This window comes from Rhinoraja longicauda, chromosome 9, assembly GCF_053455715.1.
Source record: "Rhinoraja longicauda isolate Sanriku21f chromosome 9, sRhiLon1.1, whole genome shotgun sequence".
Taxonomy (NCBI): domain Eukaryota; kingdom Metazoa; phylum Chordata; class Chondrichthyes; order Rajiformes; family Arhynchobatidae; genus Rhinoraja; species Rhinoraja longicauda.
The window spans coordinates 33,010,683-33,027,434 of record NC_135961.1 but is presented as its reverse complement, the minus strand read 5'-3'; the positions used below and the strand labels follow the sequence as shown (position 1 = coordinate 33,027,434).

At 44.7% G+C, this 16,752-nt stretch overlaps 1 protein-coding gene across 1 annotated transcript in view; it reads left to right on the top strand.

Annotated features, from left to right (window-relative positions):
* The window catches only part of fmn2b (formin 2b), a 326,311-nt gene that overhangs the window by 31,250 nt on the left and 278,309 nt on the right, over positions 1–16,752 (top strand). Inside the window, exons 3-4 of the mRNA XM_078405062.1 lie at positions 5,629–5,773; positions 13,300–13,361. Coding sequence (XP_078261188.1) covers positions 5,629–5,773; positions 13,300–13,361 — 207 coding nt within the window. The remainder of the gene's footprint in view (positions 1–5,628; positions 5,774–13,299; positions 13,362–16,752) is intronic.

Sequence of the window (16,752 nt, the reverse complement as noted above, 5' to 3'; positions counted from 1 at the left end):
CAGAGCTTTATTTGTCGTTCGGTACCGAAGTACTGAACGAAACTACATAGCAGTCATAGAAAGAAAAAAAAAGAACATAAGACACATAACCCCAACACAAACGTCCATCACAGTGACTCCAAACACCCCCTCACTGTGATGGAGGCAACAAAACTTCCACTCTCTTCCCCACGCCCACGGACAGACAGCTCGTCCCCGACCGACCCGCACAGTCCCCGCACCGGGCGCTGAAACGTCTCGCGGCCGAACCGGGCGATGAAAGGCCCGCGACCAAGCCTTGCGCAGCTAAGTCCCGTGGTCGAGCCGCACCGGGCGATGTCAAGTCCCGCAGCCGAGCCGCATCAGCGATGAAAAGTCCCGCAGCCGAGCCGCACCGGGCGATGTAAAGCCCCGCGGCCGAGCCGCACCGGGCGATGTTAAGTCCCTCAGCCGAGCCGCACCAGCGATGTAAAGCCCCGCAGCCGAGCTGCACCGGGCGATGTTAAGTCCCGCAGCCGAGTTGCACCGGGCGATGTTAAGTCCCGCAGCCGAGCTGCACCGGGCGGTGTTAAGCCCCGCAGCCGAGTTGCACCGGGCGATGTTAAGTCCCGCAGCCGAGCTGCACCGGGCGGTGTTAAGCCCCGCAGCCGAGCTGCACCGGGCGATGTTAAGCCCCGCAGCCGAGCTGCACCGGGCGATGTAAAGTCCAGCGGCCAAGCCGCACCGGGGGATGTAAAGTCCAGCGGCCAAGCCGCACCGGGGGATGTTAGGCCCCGCAGCCGAGCCGCACCCCGCGCCGTGAGGAAGAGAAAAGTTCCCCCCCCCCCCCCCCACACCCACCACCCCCTCCCACACATACACAACCAAAAAATATATATATAAAAACCATCCCAACACCGACACACAACAAAAAAAGGAAAAAACAAAACAAAAAACCCCCCAAAAAAACCAAAAAAAAACAAAAAAACAAAAAAAAACGGACAGACTGCTAGTCAGCCGCTGCCGTTAGGCGCCGCCATCTTGTGATTCTTAAGGTGCCTAGGTAGCTGGCATGTCACTCACATAGATGTTGAAGAGTTGGGGAGCTAGAACAGAGCCCTGGGGGAGGCCATCATTCAGGGTCCTGACAGAGCTGGCCTGGTCCCCAAGCGAGACCCTGAATCTACGGTTGCTGAGGATGGATAAGAGAAGCACACAGGGTGGTTTGGCACTTCAAGGTTCTGCAAGTTTTTAGCAACAGGCCATGTCTCCACACGGTGTCGTAAGCTGATGACGGATCGATGAGAGCAACACCAGTTTTCAGGGCATGTTGGAAGCCAGCCTCTGTATTGGTAGTGAGGGCAAGGACTTGATCTGCACAGCCTCTACCAGGTCTAAAGCCAGCTTGCTCTCTGGGCAGAACAGGTTCTACCAATGGGGAAATCCTAGCAAGCAGGAGGTGCTCAAACAGCTTGTAGGATGTACACAAGAGCGAGATGGGTCGGTAACTAGCTGGATCATCAGCAGATTTCCCCTTAGGGATAATTTCTCTACAATGGACATGGGTGAACAAAGCAGCCAGCCAGTTGCATCCTTGGGGGCCAAGGTTCTTCAGAAATTCCGGGTAAATCCTGCTTTATAACTCACTGACTGAGTAAAAAGTGAGAATTCTGCTAATGTAGCTTTGAGATTGAGCAAGGCACTGAATCCTAAACAAGCATGTGCAGATTGATTTTTCTAACTGGCCTGCTGCCTGGTTTGACCAGTGAGCATTCATCTCCCTGTGACCCTGTAGAGTCCTTCATTTTATTGCCGTGGGTGTGTGCCTGGCACTGATGACGGGCTTGCATGTGGGTGGTTCTGCAGCGAGTGGCGATGCTGGTTTAAGTATACAGGCTGAGAATTTGTAACAGCGGAGGCCCAGCATGTCGATGCAACTTGCTGGCTTTAATCATTTAGTGCAACCTTGCTTTTTGTGCTGCGATGCTGGATCGATTACACTGGAAGCTGATCCCTTCGGTCTGTCTGTGGCGCAGCCCGGAGTCCTGCAGTAACCAGAGGCTCTGTTCTGCAGCACGATGCGAGCGGCTTCTCTCAATGTAAAGTACAAAAGCACGGGAAAATAATTTAAAGCTTTGAAAGGATTGTCCAGTCGTCAACGTTGGATAGTGGTAGCATGAGGTAGCAGAATATTTGGACTAAAGATGACTAGCATGTGTTGAAAGTTCCAAGTTCGGAGGAAACATCATGGGCGTGCTTGTGATGAGAGAGGCAAGTGGTTGTGTTTTATAATGCTGGGCCAGAATGAGTGGTCCTTCTGGTGGGTTGGACGATAGTGGCCTGGGTTTGGCTGATGTTGGTGGCGGCAGGCAGTACTGCTACCTGCTGTTCTCGTTTGCCCGGGCGGGAGGAGAAGTCCACTTCATGCCCTGCTGAGTTTCAGCAGAGGGTTATTCAAGTGATGGAACAAACCGCCTTGCATCATGTGTCCCCAGTTGGGTGGTCAGACAGAACAAAGCCGGAGCTGAACAACAATCAAGGTGACTTCTCTGACATGAACGCTGATGATGGCAGTAAAGAAAATGGACTGATTGTTCCGAGAAATGACGATGAGGAAAACCAAATGAGCCAGCCACCATCCAGTCCAAAACATAGAATTGATGCTGATGGTAACTTCGCTTCGACGTTAATCAATCGATGTGATCGGGTTGTATCTGACACAGAGGAAATTACCATCAGGACCGAACGTGTGGATAACTGCAATAACAATAATCGGTCCTCTGCTCCCTTCCCTTTGACTGGCTCAGAAGGAGTGCCTGACATTTTCTCAAGTGTGTTGGTTGTGAGGAAAGGCCCCAAGCGGGCAGATACAGAGACTTGGAGTGAAGTAAAGCAGACCGATACTGATCTAACACTGCTGAGATTGATGAAACCCATCCATCGAAAACTCGACGAGGTTGTGAGCATCCCGGCCAGTGGTCTGCAGACGATGGAAAGCCCACTGTCCACCTGTGCAGCCGGCAGTCTCGGGCAGGTAAAACTTCCTAATGCTGAGGAGGCAAGGGTACATTTGTATATCATCTTTGGGGAGGTGCTCCATTGCCTTGCAATGAATGAAGTAGGTTTGAAGTTGTCATATAGGAAATGCAGCAAGTAATTTTTACAAGTTTGTGTGCACATCTGCGAGGATGTTGCCAGGTCTCTGGCCTGAGCTATAGGGAGAGGTTGAGCAGCCGAGGACTCTATTCCTTGGAGCAAAGGAGGATGAGGGGTGATCTTTTGTAGGTGTATACAATCATGAAGCAAATAGATGAGGTAAATGTAGAGTCTCTTAGTGCAACCTTGGGGTTGGACACGTTAGAGGCAGGAAACATGTTCCCAATGTTGGGGGAGTCCAGAACCAGGGGCCACAGTTTAAGGGGTAGGCCATTTAGAACGGAGGTGAGGAAAAACTTTTTCAGTCAGAGAGTTGTGAATCTGTGGAATTCTCTGCCTCAGAAGGCAGTGGAGGCCAATTCTCTGAATGCATTCAAGAGATAACTAGATAGAGCTCTTAACGATAGTGGAGTCAGAGGGTATGGGGAGAAGGCAGGAACGGGGTACTGATTGAGAATGATCAGCCATGATCACATTGAATGGTGGTGCTGGCTCGAAGGGCCGAATGGCCTACTCCTGCACCTATTGTCTATTGTCTATTTTACCCAGAATAGAGGAATCAAAAACCAGAGGGCATGTGATTAAGATTGTGGGGGGGAGAGATTTAATAGGAACGAGGGGCAGCATTGTTCTGATTAATGGGTGTTAGGTAGATGGAGCCTGCTGCCAGAGGGAGTTGAGGCAGGTACTATCAATGTATTTAAAAAATCATTTGGACCGGGTTGGTACATGGATAGGATTGGCTTAGAAGGATCGGGGCCAAATGCAGGCAGGTGGGATGAGTGTAGATGGGACATGTTGGTCGGCATGAGGAAGTTGGGTCGAAGGGCCTGTTTCCACTGGCATCATTCTGGCATCATGGTGTTCATTCCTTACTGTACAAAGATTGGATTACATTGCGGAAACTAGGGGACTGTGATTTGCCCCTTACCTCATTGCAGACATTTGGGACTGGTTGCACTAGAATGCCGAGAACTATATTTTGCACTCTGTATCTTCACCTTTGCTCAACTTAATATACTTGAGTTTGACTTGATTGTCTATGTTAAATGTCTGATCTGATTGGATGGCATGTAAAACAAATCAAAGGTATTTATTCACAAAATGCTGGAGTAACTCAGCAGGTCAGGCAGCATCTCAAAGAAGGAATGGGTGACGTTTCGGGTCGAGACCCTTCTTCAGACATGTAAAACAAAGCTCTTCACTGTGCTTTAATGACAGTAATAAACCTAAATGTTTGTCTATGGAACTGATGTGCTATAATGCTGAGAACGATATTCTTCACTTTATCTTTCCCATTGCTCTACCTATTGTACTTGAGTTTGACTTGATTGCATTTATTTAAAGTATTATTTGATGCGATTGGTAGCATTCAAAGCAAAGCTTTTCTCTGTACCCCGATGCACATGACAATAAATCTAAACATTAAAGTGAAATCCAGCTCTGCTTTCACCTCTTGTATCAGGGTTGTTGCTCGTACATTAGCATGACTTAAATGTGAGTATTGTTTGAAGAAAAAGCTATCTGTTTGAATAAAATCGTTTCGCTGTTGCTATTGTCTGTTAGAAATAGTGTAAGGTATTTCTCAGTGCATTGGTGCTCTGGAGAGGAGATGGTTGCCCACTCTTCGCAGAGTGTGGATTTGCGAAGGGAGTCTGGAGAATGAGGCTAGGGTCCATGTCACGGTTTATCCCTAAATAGCCCCGTCACAGGGACACATTCGGAGATCGACGGCAAGTGATGCTGGAAGGTCATCAATTCGGTGAAAGGCGCTCTTTGGTCTGCCCGAACCTTGTTGATCTCCCAGCAGTGCGATATTTCCGTCAAGGAATGTTGCCTTCTGACCCATTCCAGACTGCAGGAATACATGCTGAGGAACGCACTGAAGCTTCGTGCAGCCAACGCCAAGGCTCTGTGGGGGAGGACCACAGTCGAGGTCCTTCCGCTGCTGGACATTAGGGAGCAGGGTCTTGTGGAGACTTCCCTCAAACAAGGGAAGGGATATCACCCCAGGGGTCTACATGAGTGTCAATGGTGCCCGGTATAATTGTGAACACTACCAAATACAAGGCTAATTAATGTATGTATTGCCGCTGAGAATGTCAGAGGTTACTTCAACGCAAAGACTGGCCCATCGGCCACCAAGTCCATGCCGACAAGTGATTTCCCCGTACACTAATACTATCCAACACACAAAGGACTATTTTTTTACAATTTTAATGAAGCCAATTAGCCAACAAACCTGTACGTCTTTGGAATGTGGGTGGAAATCGGAACACCTGGAGAAAACCCACGCGATCACAGGGAGAACATACAAATCCATATCTCTGGCGTGTAAGGCAGAAATTCTACCCCTGCGCCACCATGCTGCCCCGTTAATTGATTCTGAATTATTTTTGGATAAAAGGTATTTCTCAGTGCCTTACCCACTTGTTTTATCTACTGGAAAGATGAGCTGTTTGCATCGGCAAACGCTTCAGGGAGCTGATGCTTCTGTCTTGTTCTCCACTGCAGCAGGACAAGCTGTACACATGGGCTGCAGTCAGCCAGCCCACTCAGTCTTGCGACCACGTGGAAGGTCGAACCCCGGGGAGAATCCAGACGGCGTGGCCGCCTGCAAAGCCCTGGGCGGAAGAAACGCAGAAGTATGTGGAGTCAGGTGAGGAAATGGCGCTCACAGACTTGTTTTGTTTCCAGGCAATGTGGAAGAGAGACACATTTGGAGACTTGAATTCATGAGAAATGGGCCAGTTGCCCTAACATTTCTGTTGTTCATAGCAGGTCACCATTTCCTATGGACTCCAGCATCTGCAGTACCTTCTGTCTCCATGTCTGTTATGTTGTTCATCGGGTCATACAGCATGGAAACTCTTCAGACTAACTTGCCCACACCGACTAACATGTCCCACCTACACTAGTCACACCTGCCTGCATTTGGCCCATATTCCTCTAATCCTGTCCCATGCATGCACTTGTTTAAATGTTTATTAAATGTTGCAATAGTACCTATTGCAACTACCTCTGGCAGCTCGTTCCGTACACCCACCACCCTTTATGTGAAAACGTTACCCCTTGGGTTCCTATTAAAATCTTTAACCTTCGTCCTCTGGTTCTCAATTTCACCTACTCTGGGCAAGAGAATCTGTGTGTTCGCCCGATCTATTGCTCTCATGATTTTATGCACCTCTATAAGATCACCCCTCATCCTCCTGCACTCCAAGAAATAGTCCTAGCCTGCTCGACCTCGCATTACAGTTCAGGCCCTCGAGTCCTGGCAACATCCTTGTAAATCGTCTCTTTACACTTCCCAGCTTGACAACGTCTTTCCTCTCGCATGATGCCCAAAACTGAACACAATGCTCAATACAGCTTCACCGTCGTCTTATAAAACTGCAACATGGCCTCCCGACTTCCATACTCATCTATAGATCTTCTATACTCTCGATCATGGTTCATCATTCTTGACATTCTAACTGTGTTATGTGCCCTGTCCCATGATTTCCCCTAATAAAGAGAGGTATTGAGCTCAGAACAGTCACAAACTGCTGGAGTAACTCAGTAGGTGATGGCATTTCCTGGCAATACGTAACATTTTGGATTGGAACCGTTCTTCAAGCCCTGTTATTTGTCTTTGGATTTTGAATGAACTCGTGAGTCTCCATCGCTCTGTGGTAGATTCCAAAGATCCACCACCCTTTGCACGGAGCAGTCTCCTTATTTCTGTCTCGATTGGCAAACCCCTTCTGAGACTGTGACCCCTTCTGAGACTGTGAGCCCCCCCATGTCAGTCGAGTGAAATATTTTGCTGAGCCCAGTAAGAGTTTTGTAAGACCCAAAGTGCTGGAGTAACTCAGTAGGACAGGTAGCATCTCTGGAACACATGGAGTCTGAAGAAGGGTTCCGACCCAATACGTCAACTAATTACGTTCTCCAGAGATGCTGCCTGACCTGCTGAGTTACTCCAGCACTTTGTCTTTTTGTTTTTTCAACCAGCATTTGCAGTTCCTTGTTTATTTCCTCTTGTTTTTCCAAACAGAGAGACTTGGAGTGTATCTCTACTGAGACAGCAAACCCACCATTCCTGTAAAGTCTAAGAGATCTACACTATGCTCCATCAATAGGGAGTATATTGTCTCTTGGGTAAGAAGTTAAAACTATCTACAATGCTCCAGATGCATTCTCTGCAGAGCTCTACGTCATTGCAACAAGACCTTGATACTCCTGGGTTCAAATCCCCTCGTAATAAAAAGCCAATGTGCCATTTGCCTTCCTAACTGATTATTCATCTGGCAATATTGTGCTGAGTAATTCAGACTGACAGCAAATATTACTCCATGTGCAACTCTAGTTTAGTTCCAAATATAAATATTCATCTTGTAGCATTGAGTCATACCGCGCAGAAACGGGCCCTTCGACCCCAATTTCCCCAGGCTGACAAACATGTCCTATCTGCACTAGTCCCACCTGCCTAAGTTGAGTTTAGTTTATTGTCACATGTAAAGAAGTACAGTGAAAAACTCTTGTTGCCTGCGAGCCAGTCAGCCAACAAAAAGCCATAAGGAATACGAGTAGAATTAGGCCATTCGGCCCATCAAGTCTACTCTGCCATTCAATCATGGCTGATCTATCTCTCCCTCCTAACCCCATTCTCCTACCTTCTCTCCATCACCTCTGACACCTGTATGCAAGTCAATATATGATTAGAATCTTACCATCCACAGTGCATAGATACATGAGAAAGGGAATAACGTGAATAACATTTAGTGCTAGATAAAGCCAGTGAAGTCTGATAAAAGATAGTGCTGTGTTTGGCCCATATCCCTCTAAACCTTTCCTATCCATGTACCTATCTAAATACCTTGCGATAGTACCTGTCTCAAATATCTCCTCCAGCAGCTCGTTCCACACACCCATTACCCTTTGTCTAAAAGGAAAGTTGTCCCGTAGTTAAATCTTTCACCCCTCACCATAAACCTATGTCCTTAGGTTTTTGATTTTCCCAACTCTTGTCACAAGACTCTGTCCTTTTACCCAATCTATTCCACATGATTTTGAAACCTCTATAAGATCACCCCTCATCCTCCTGCACTCTAAGGAATTCTTCTTTCGTGTCCATCATCCATGTTTCAAATGTTACATCACTGTCATCGTCTGTCCTGAAAAGGGCGCAAGCTTCTGGCGACAATCAGTGGGAGCCATCACTTGATGATGGTGGTAGCAGAATTAGCTCGGGACACTTCCAGTTTCCAGCCCCGCAACGTGGATGCTTTTGGTATGGGGCCTCTCCATGGAACATCCTTGTAGCAGTTCTACACTGCATCATAAAAAGTGAGCTGTTGATAATTTTTTGTATTGACATGACTTCCAAATCATCAGTCAAACCGCAAATTGAATATTGATCATTAAAATGCAATTGATTAGCTGTCTGCACTCCATTTATGAGCTGGCCACTGGTGGATGGAAGATGACATTTGATTCATTCTCAAAAGTGTGTAAACAATAAATTTAATTGTGATCGTAAGACTAACTTATGAAATCGTTAAATCCAATGCAGCATTTTAAGATGCCCGGATCCCCGGAAGTTTCTACATTGATAATGTAGATACCGTTGGCTAAGGCACAGGCAAGAAAAGGCGATGAAAACTTTTTCTTGGCTGGAGAAGGGCGAACAGTGGGATTGGTGCTGAGGCTAACACACTGGCCTATGTGATCTCCTGGTTGCCAAGTACTTTAATTCCTCTTCCCATTCCCATACTGACCTTCATGTCCTGGGCTGCCTCCATTGTCAGAGGCCAAAGGTAAATTGGAGGAATACCACCTCACATTTTGCTTGGGAAGCTTACAAACCAGTGGTATGAATATTGATTTATCTAACTTTAAGTTACCCTTGCATCTCTCTCTCCCTCCCTCTCTCGCTCTCTATCCCTCCCCCACCCTAATTGTTGTACTAGTTTCACCATTGTCCTGTTGAGTTTCGGTGGTCTAAAGGGCCTGTTTCCACGCTGTATCTCTAAACCAAACTAATATAGTTTATCAATCAGCAGAGAATAGGGCATCAAACAACACAAAGACCCAAAAATGACACCATTTCCTATGATACTTCATCCTAACTATTGAAGTGATCTGTATGGAAATAGCCAACTCCAAAATACTGTTTTACAACTTTGGAATAAAAGAAGACATCTTGTGAGTTTTGTTTTTAATCGAGAATCGATATTTGTGGTTCAATACTTAACAATTGAAGTTTACCAGGTAGAACAGTACAGCATCGAAACAGGTCCTCTGGCCCACTATGTCCATGATGCCTTAAACCTGATGCCAGGTTAAAATAATCTCTCATGCCTGCACATGATCCATATCCCTGCATATCCACGAGCTTAACTAAAACCCTCTGAAAACACCACTTTTGTATCTGCTTCCCCCACCACTCATGGTAGAATGTTCTAGACACCCACCGCTTTAATAAAAATACTCACCCCTCACAGCTCCTCTAAACATTTCCCCTCTAACCTTAAAGCTGTACCCTCTATTTGCATTTCCAACCTGGGTGATCAAGATTCTGTTTACCCAATCTATACCTTTTGTTATTTTTATATACTTCTATCAACTTCCACCACTCCAGGGAAAACATTTCAAGTTTGTCCAACCTCTTCTTGTAGATAATACCCTCCAAACACGTACAGGTTTGTAGGTTAATTGGCTTGGTATAAGTGTAAATTGTCCCTAGTGGGTGTAGGATAGTGTTAGTGTGCGGGGATCGCTGGGCGGCGCGGACCCGGTGGGCCGAAGGGCCTGTTTCTGCGCTGTATCTCTAAATCCAGGCAGCATTCTGGTAATCCTCTTCTGCACCCTCTCCAAAGCTTCCACATCCTTCTCTCAATGGGGGCGACCAGAACTGTATGGAATATTCCAAATGCAGCCTATCTAGACTGTTATAAAGCTGCATTGACTTGCTGACTCTAGCACTCAATGCCCCCGACTGAAAAAGGCATGGATATCATGCACTGCCTTTACCAGTCTATCGACTTGCTACCACTTTCAGGGAACTATGTACTTGGACACATTTCCCCCTGTACATCTGTGCTGTTAAGAGTCATAAGTCACAAGTGATTGGAGCAGAATTTGGCCATTTGGCCCATCAAGTCTACTCTGCCATTCCATCATGGCTGATCTATCTCGTCCTCTTAAACCCATTCTCCTGCCTTCTCCCCATATCCCCTGACACCCGCATTAATCATGGGTCCTGCCGTTGACGGTATACCTTCCTTGACCTCCCAAAGTGCAATAACATGCACTGCTTTAATTAAACTCCATCTGCCATCTTCTTTACCCATATTCCTGACATTTGTGGAAAAAAAATTGTTCTAAGCTATAAACGTCTTGTTCCTGATGCGTTCTAAGAGTTGAACCGTTCCGTTCTACTTGAATTTCAGGATTGCTTTTTATTTTTGAAGGCTATTCCGATATCTGCAATAATTGTTTTTTTCTTGTTTCATGCATTCGTGCCTGCAGAGAAAATAGAGGGTAGATACTGAACACAGCTTTGCAAGTTCTTTCCATGCACATATTTGCCCATCTAACTGCCAGATGGAAAAGATGGGACTAAACTAGTGTTTGAATGTAAGAGTAGTAATGGCAGTAGTCCAATTGCAATTAATACTATCCAATTATGTAGCTTGCTATATACCCAGTGACGGGTTAAATAAAGTCAGAAGGAATACAATGGGATCACACAATTTTATTGTGCACAAAGCCTAATTGGCTCCTTTTTTATGTTGTAAGGGAATATGAAATGTGATCGAGTCAGTCATAGTCATAGCGTGGAAACCGGACCTTCCACCCAACTTGCCCACATCGACCAACATGTCCCATCTACACTAGTCCCACCTGTCTGTGTTTGGCCCAAATCACTTTAAACCTGTCCTATCCATGTACAATATTTTTTTAAACGTTGCCATTGTACCTGCCTCAAGTATACTGGCTTATTCAAAAGAACACAAAGTGCTGGAGTAACTCGGTGGGTCACGCAGCAGCTCTGGAGAACATGGATAGGTGATGTTTTATGCCAGGACCCTTCAGAATGATTGAGTGTGGGGGTGGGGGGGGGGGGGGTTGTGGTTGGAGAAAAACAGAGGAGAAGCAGGACAAAGCATGTCAGGTAATAGGTGAAGGGTGGGGGGGGGGGGGGGGGGGGTTTATTGGTAGGTAGATAGTTGGAACAAAGGCCAGAGATTAAAGACAGACAAAACAGTTGCTGAATCTACGCTTGGTCTCGTCGATGTACAGGAGGCCACATCGGGAACATCAGATTCAGTAAGAGGACGTGCACCTGAAACCTTGCCTCACCAGGAAGGACTGTCTGCATCCCTGGTGGAGGTGAGGAAGGGGATGTAAGGACAGGCTAGAAGATGGAAATGATTTGCCCAAAGTTGCCTTTGGGTTTCAAACTACTCTTCTGCAGCTGCTGTCAGCTTTGCCCAAATTTAAATTGGAGGAACAGCACCTCGTATTTCGTTTGGGCAGCTTACAATCCAGTAGTATGAATATTGATTTCTCTAACTTCAAGTAACCCCTGCACTCCCTTTTTCTCCATCCCACCCCACCCTAGTGGTCTAAGCCAACCATTGTCAGCTCCACCTCTCCTTGATCACTTTTGGTGGCTTTGGCTTGTATTTTCACATCTTTCATTAATTTGCTCTTTGTACCTATTCATATCCCCAGTTCCCTCTCCCCTCGGTCTGAAGAGTCTCGACCCAAAACATCACTTATTCTTTTTCTCCGGAGATGCAGCCTGACCCACTGAGTTACTCCAGCATGTTATGTCTATCTTCAGTGTAAACCAGCACCTGCTGTTCCTTCCTACACAGCTTTCGGCATGTGTTGCTTTGAATGAGTCACACTGCAGGGGAATAGTACCTGCATTTGAATTAGATGCCTGCAGAAACATTCATGTTTGGTTTAGAAGGATGTGGGCCAAACACAGGCATGTGTGATTAGTGTAGATAGGGCTTGTTGGTCAGTGTGGGCAAGTTGGACCAAAGGGCCTGTTTTCACACTGTATGTCTGACTCTAATCCACAATAATTTAAATCTCCCCTGAAATAGCAGATCCCAGGCAGAGTGCCAATTGCAGTGTTTCAAAGGCTGAACAAAACTCCTGAGCCGTCTGCCAGTTGGCTGCTATGGTTACATCAGTTTATAAACGGACAAGAGAAAATGCCAAACCAAATTCTTCAGAAGGGAGCCCACAGATCTGAGATACCTCTCCATTCTGGGATTTGATGGAGTGAACAATTCTGTATTGTATTAGAATAAAGGTGGGAAAGGAAGGATGTTTTAGCAAAGGAGGACCAAAGGCAAGTTGTGACCATGCTTCATTTTAACCTGAAGCATATCTCTGCTTTCTGAAATTTTACTGGATTCTAGCTATTTACATGTTATTCAGTTGGTTGAAATGTGTCAAAACTGCATAATATGTTAGCATGTGAATGAGCATGGCTTTTAGATCAAGATGCTTTATTATTGCATTAACACATTTAGGGTACCATGCCCCAGGTGATCTTGTATAACTTTTAGTGACACTCTGAATTGCAAATATAGCCATGATGTTAAAAAAAATAATCAAGAAGAGCAGTTGTCATCTACAGAACAAACCACCTTAACAACTTCCTGGGATTAGAAAATACTGCAAACACTCATCATGCCATTATTAGAGTCTTTGGCTTCAAACATTAACTCTTTCCACAGATGCTGTCTGACCTGGAGTGTTTTCTATTTTTATTTTGGATTGCAGGTTCTGCATTTTTTTCCAAGTGTTTCAATGCCCTAGGTTTATGTAACGGTTGAGTGAAAGCAAATCAATGATCTAATTTTACTAATATATATGCTGTTATTTTGAAGTTGGATGTTTGTGGTAGTCCAGTTTAATCAGCCAACTTGTCCCCTGCCAGTTTTCTTTTTGACGTTTCCGCTCTTTGGAGGAGTGCGAGAGCATAACTTTTGATGGATTTGCTGAAAGCAATTGAGTGCTTGTTCCTCTGGATGTCTTGCTTCACCTTTACTATGTTTGTTGTTGGTGAAGGGAACTTTTATTTGAACTGAGGAAAGAAGACAGCGAACAAATAAACTGAATGGAAATAAATGCCTTTGATTGTAGTGACTTGGGCCTGCTGTTTTCTTGTTGCAGAGAATCATGATGCTATTCTCAGTCTGAAAAGGATACAGAAAGAAGAACTGCACACAGTGCAAGTAAGCTACAGCTTTTAATTTAATTTCACTGAATTTAGTGACTTTATTTTGCACTAATCGTTACAAGATTTAACAGGTTTTCATATTATTACAAAGATAGACACAAAATGCTGGAGTAACCCAGCGTGTCAGGCAGCATCGCTAGATAAAAAGGAATTGTGACATTTCGGGTCAAGACCCTTCAGACTGAGAGTCAGGGGAGAGGGAACTGAGAGATATGAAAAGGTATAATGAACAAATGAATGAAAGCTATGCAAAAAGACAGATCAAAGCCAGCAATAATGATCAAGGAAAGGTGGATTCATTATTACATTTGAAAGACAGGCTTAAGTCTCTATATTGTCTGCACATTTATTTTCATTATTCTTAACAACGTTAACTCCTGACCTCTACTGAATTGATGCCGAGGCATTTTGATTTCCCTATTTTTAAAAACCTGTTCATACTATAATCATTCCTTTAGTTTTGTTTATTATTTTCACATGCACTGAGGTACAGTGAAAAGCTCAGTTGTTGCATGCTATCAAGTCAGTGAAAAGACTATATACTTGATTACAATCAAGCCATCCTGTAACCTGTATCCGTACTCCATGGATGGCTTGGTTATAAGCATGTATAGTCTTTTTGCTGATTCAAAAGCAAAAGAACTGTTCACTGCACCTCAGTATGCGTGACAATAATAAACAAAACTAAAGGAATGATTACAGTATGAACAGGTTTCAAAAATTGGAGAAATAAAAATGCTTACGCATCAACTCGAAAGAGGTCAAGTGTTACTTTAAGAATAATGAAAATGAATATGCAAACAATATTGAGACAAGCCTATCTTTCAATTGTGATAATATTAAAGCCTGATAAGTGTGTATTTATTTGGATTACTTTCAAAACACATTGAACTTTAGGCTTTCCAAATTATCAAAATGTAAAATGGTCATGGTTTATAAAGTTTTGAGAAAGGTAGTAATTTTGAAGAATAATGAGTCTCAGTTTTCTACCTCCTGCAGGAAGGAAAGTGATAAAATATTTCTTGGCAGTAACGTTGAGGGAGGGGGATGGTTTGTATTTCATGTTAAAGTGTTGTGCAGTAGTGTCACAAGGTTTGTGCTTGGCTTAGTTAAAATGTAATAATTAACTAGCTATAAAAGGTACATCTGCCTCTTAACTACTTCCTTAACTCTAGGGGGCTGAGAACTGATTACTCTGCCAACATTGCTTAAAGGAGATATCTATGTCATTTTATACACGACCATAAGACAAGAGCAGAATGAGGCCATTCGGCTCATCGAGTCTGTTCTGCCACTTAGAGCCATACAGTTAGACAGTGTGGAAACAGGCCCTTCGGTCCAACTTGCTGACCAACATGTGCCATCTACACTAGTCCCACCTGCATATCCCATTAAACCTGCCCTATCCATGTACCTGTCTAATTGTTTCTTGAACGTTGCGGTAGTCCCTGCCTCAACTACCTCCTCCGGCAGCTCGTTCCATGCACCCACTACCCTTTGTGTGAAAAAGTTACCTCTCGGATTCTTATTAAATATTTTCCCCTTAACCTTAAACCTATGTCCTCTGGTACACGGTTCCCCAACTTTGGGCAAGAAACTCTGTGTGCCTACCCAATCTATTCCTCTCATGATTTTATACACTTGATCATGGCTGATCTATTTTTCCTTCTCAACTCCAACTCCCCATAACCTTTGACGTCCTTACTAATGAATAACCTACTATCTTTACTTTACCTTTGCTTTAAAAATACCCAATGACTCTGCCTCCACAGGGAGAGGCAGAGGTTTATGTAGGGGATTCTAAAACTCTGAGCCTTGAAGGTATTGTCACAAAAGTTGCAGAATATAAATGATAGGAAAACATTGAGCTCTCTTTGGAGATGGCCAGTACTGGATATTTTGCATGAGTGATGTTGGTAAGTAATTATTTTATATAAAATAAAATAAGTCGTAGCTCATCAAATTTGAGCAATGATGCTTAAAAATAAGCCATTAGGTGTTTTGGGAAATGGAAACAACAAAGCATCAAAGTTTAGTTTAGAGACAGCATGGAAACTCTGTCCACTGAGTCCACACCAACCATTGATCACTTGTTTGCGCTCGTTCTATGTTATCCCACTTCTTCATCCACTCCCTGCACACTCAGGTCAATTTACAGAGGGCCAATTAACCTTCAAACTTGCACATCTCTGGGAGGTGGGAGGAAACTAGAGCACCCAGAGGAAACCCACGCAGTCACAGGGAGAACGTGCAAACTCTATGCAGACACCATCGAGGTCTGGGCCAAACCTGGGTCTCTGACGTTGTCAGGCAGCGGCTCTGCCAACTGCGCCACTGTGCTGCCCCAAATTATTGATGAGGGGAATCTTTCAGAATGGAGCATAATGGCTTGGGGATGGTTTTCAAATAAAAAATTGAAAAGGAACCAATGAGTTGTGGCAAATCAGTTTTAATAGAGCAGTGGGTTCAACTTATTGTTTGGTTGGAAGATCCTTTGAATATGTGGATTGAGAATGATCAGCCATGATCACATTGAATGGCGGTGCTGGCTCGAAGGGCCGAATGGCCTCCTCCTGCACCTATTGTCTATTGAAAGCTTGGGGCTGGGTGAGAGAATTCAAAGGACTTGATGTAGATATTGTGCAGGTAACTATTGTGAAGTCGAAGTGTTGAGCCAATGAAAGATATACAGCTGGAGGATAAAATAAATGATATCAAGTTCACGACAGCAGTCGAGATTCATGGGCAACTTAAGGAACCTGCTTAAAATATAGAAGCAGATGCTGGTCGTAGGGTCTCAACTCGAAATGTCACCTATCTTTAGACTTTAGAGATACAGAGCAGAAACAGGCCCTTCGGCAGCGACCAGTGATCTCCTCGCTAACGCTATCCTACACGTGGGATAATTTTACTGAAGCCAATTATCCTACAGACTTGTACACCTTTGGAGTGTGGGAGGAAACCGGAGTACCCGGACAAAACCCATGCGGTCACGGGGAGAATGTACAAACTAAGGACAGCACCCATCGTCAGGATTTAACCCGGGTGTCTGGCACTGTCAGGCAGCGGCTCTACCGTTGTACCACTGTGCAGCTCTATCTATGTTGTCCAGAGATGCTACCTGACTTGCTGAGTTAATCCGGCACTTTGTGTTCTTTTCCTGCTTAAAACAGACTGAATAAGCAAAGCAATTTTTTGACGATTTATGAGTCTGGACAAATAACACCAGGTTACTCTAGGATAAGAATCAAAGGCGGTGAGAGGGGAGCATTGGCAGAGGTTCTGAATTTAGTGCCAAATCCTTTATAAAAAATCTGCGACATAGCAATAAAGTTTGGCCTCAAAGCTTCCTAGTTCAGGAACAGAGCTGAAAATCTTAAATCAAG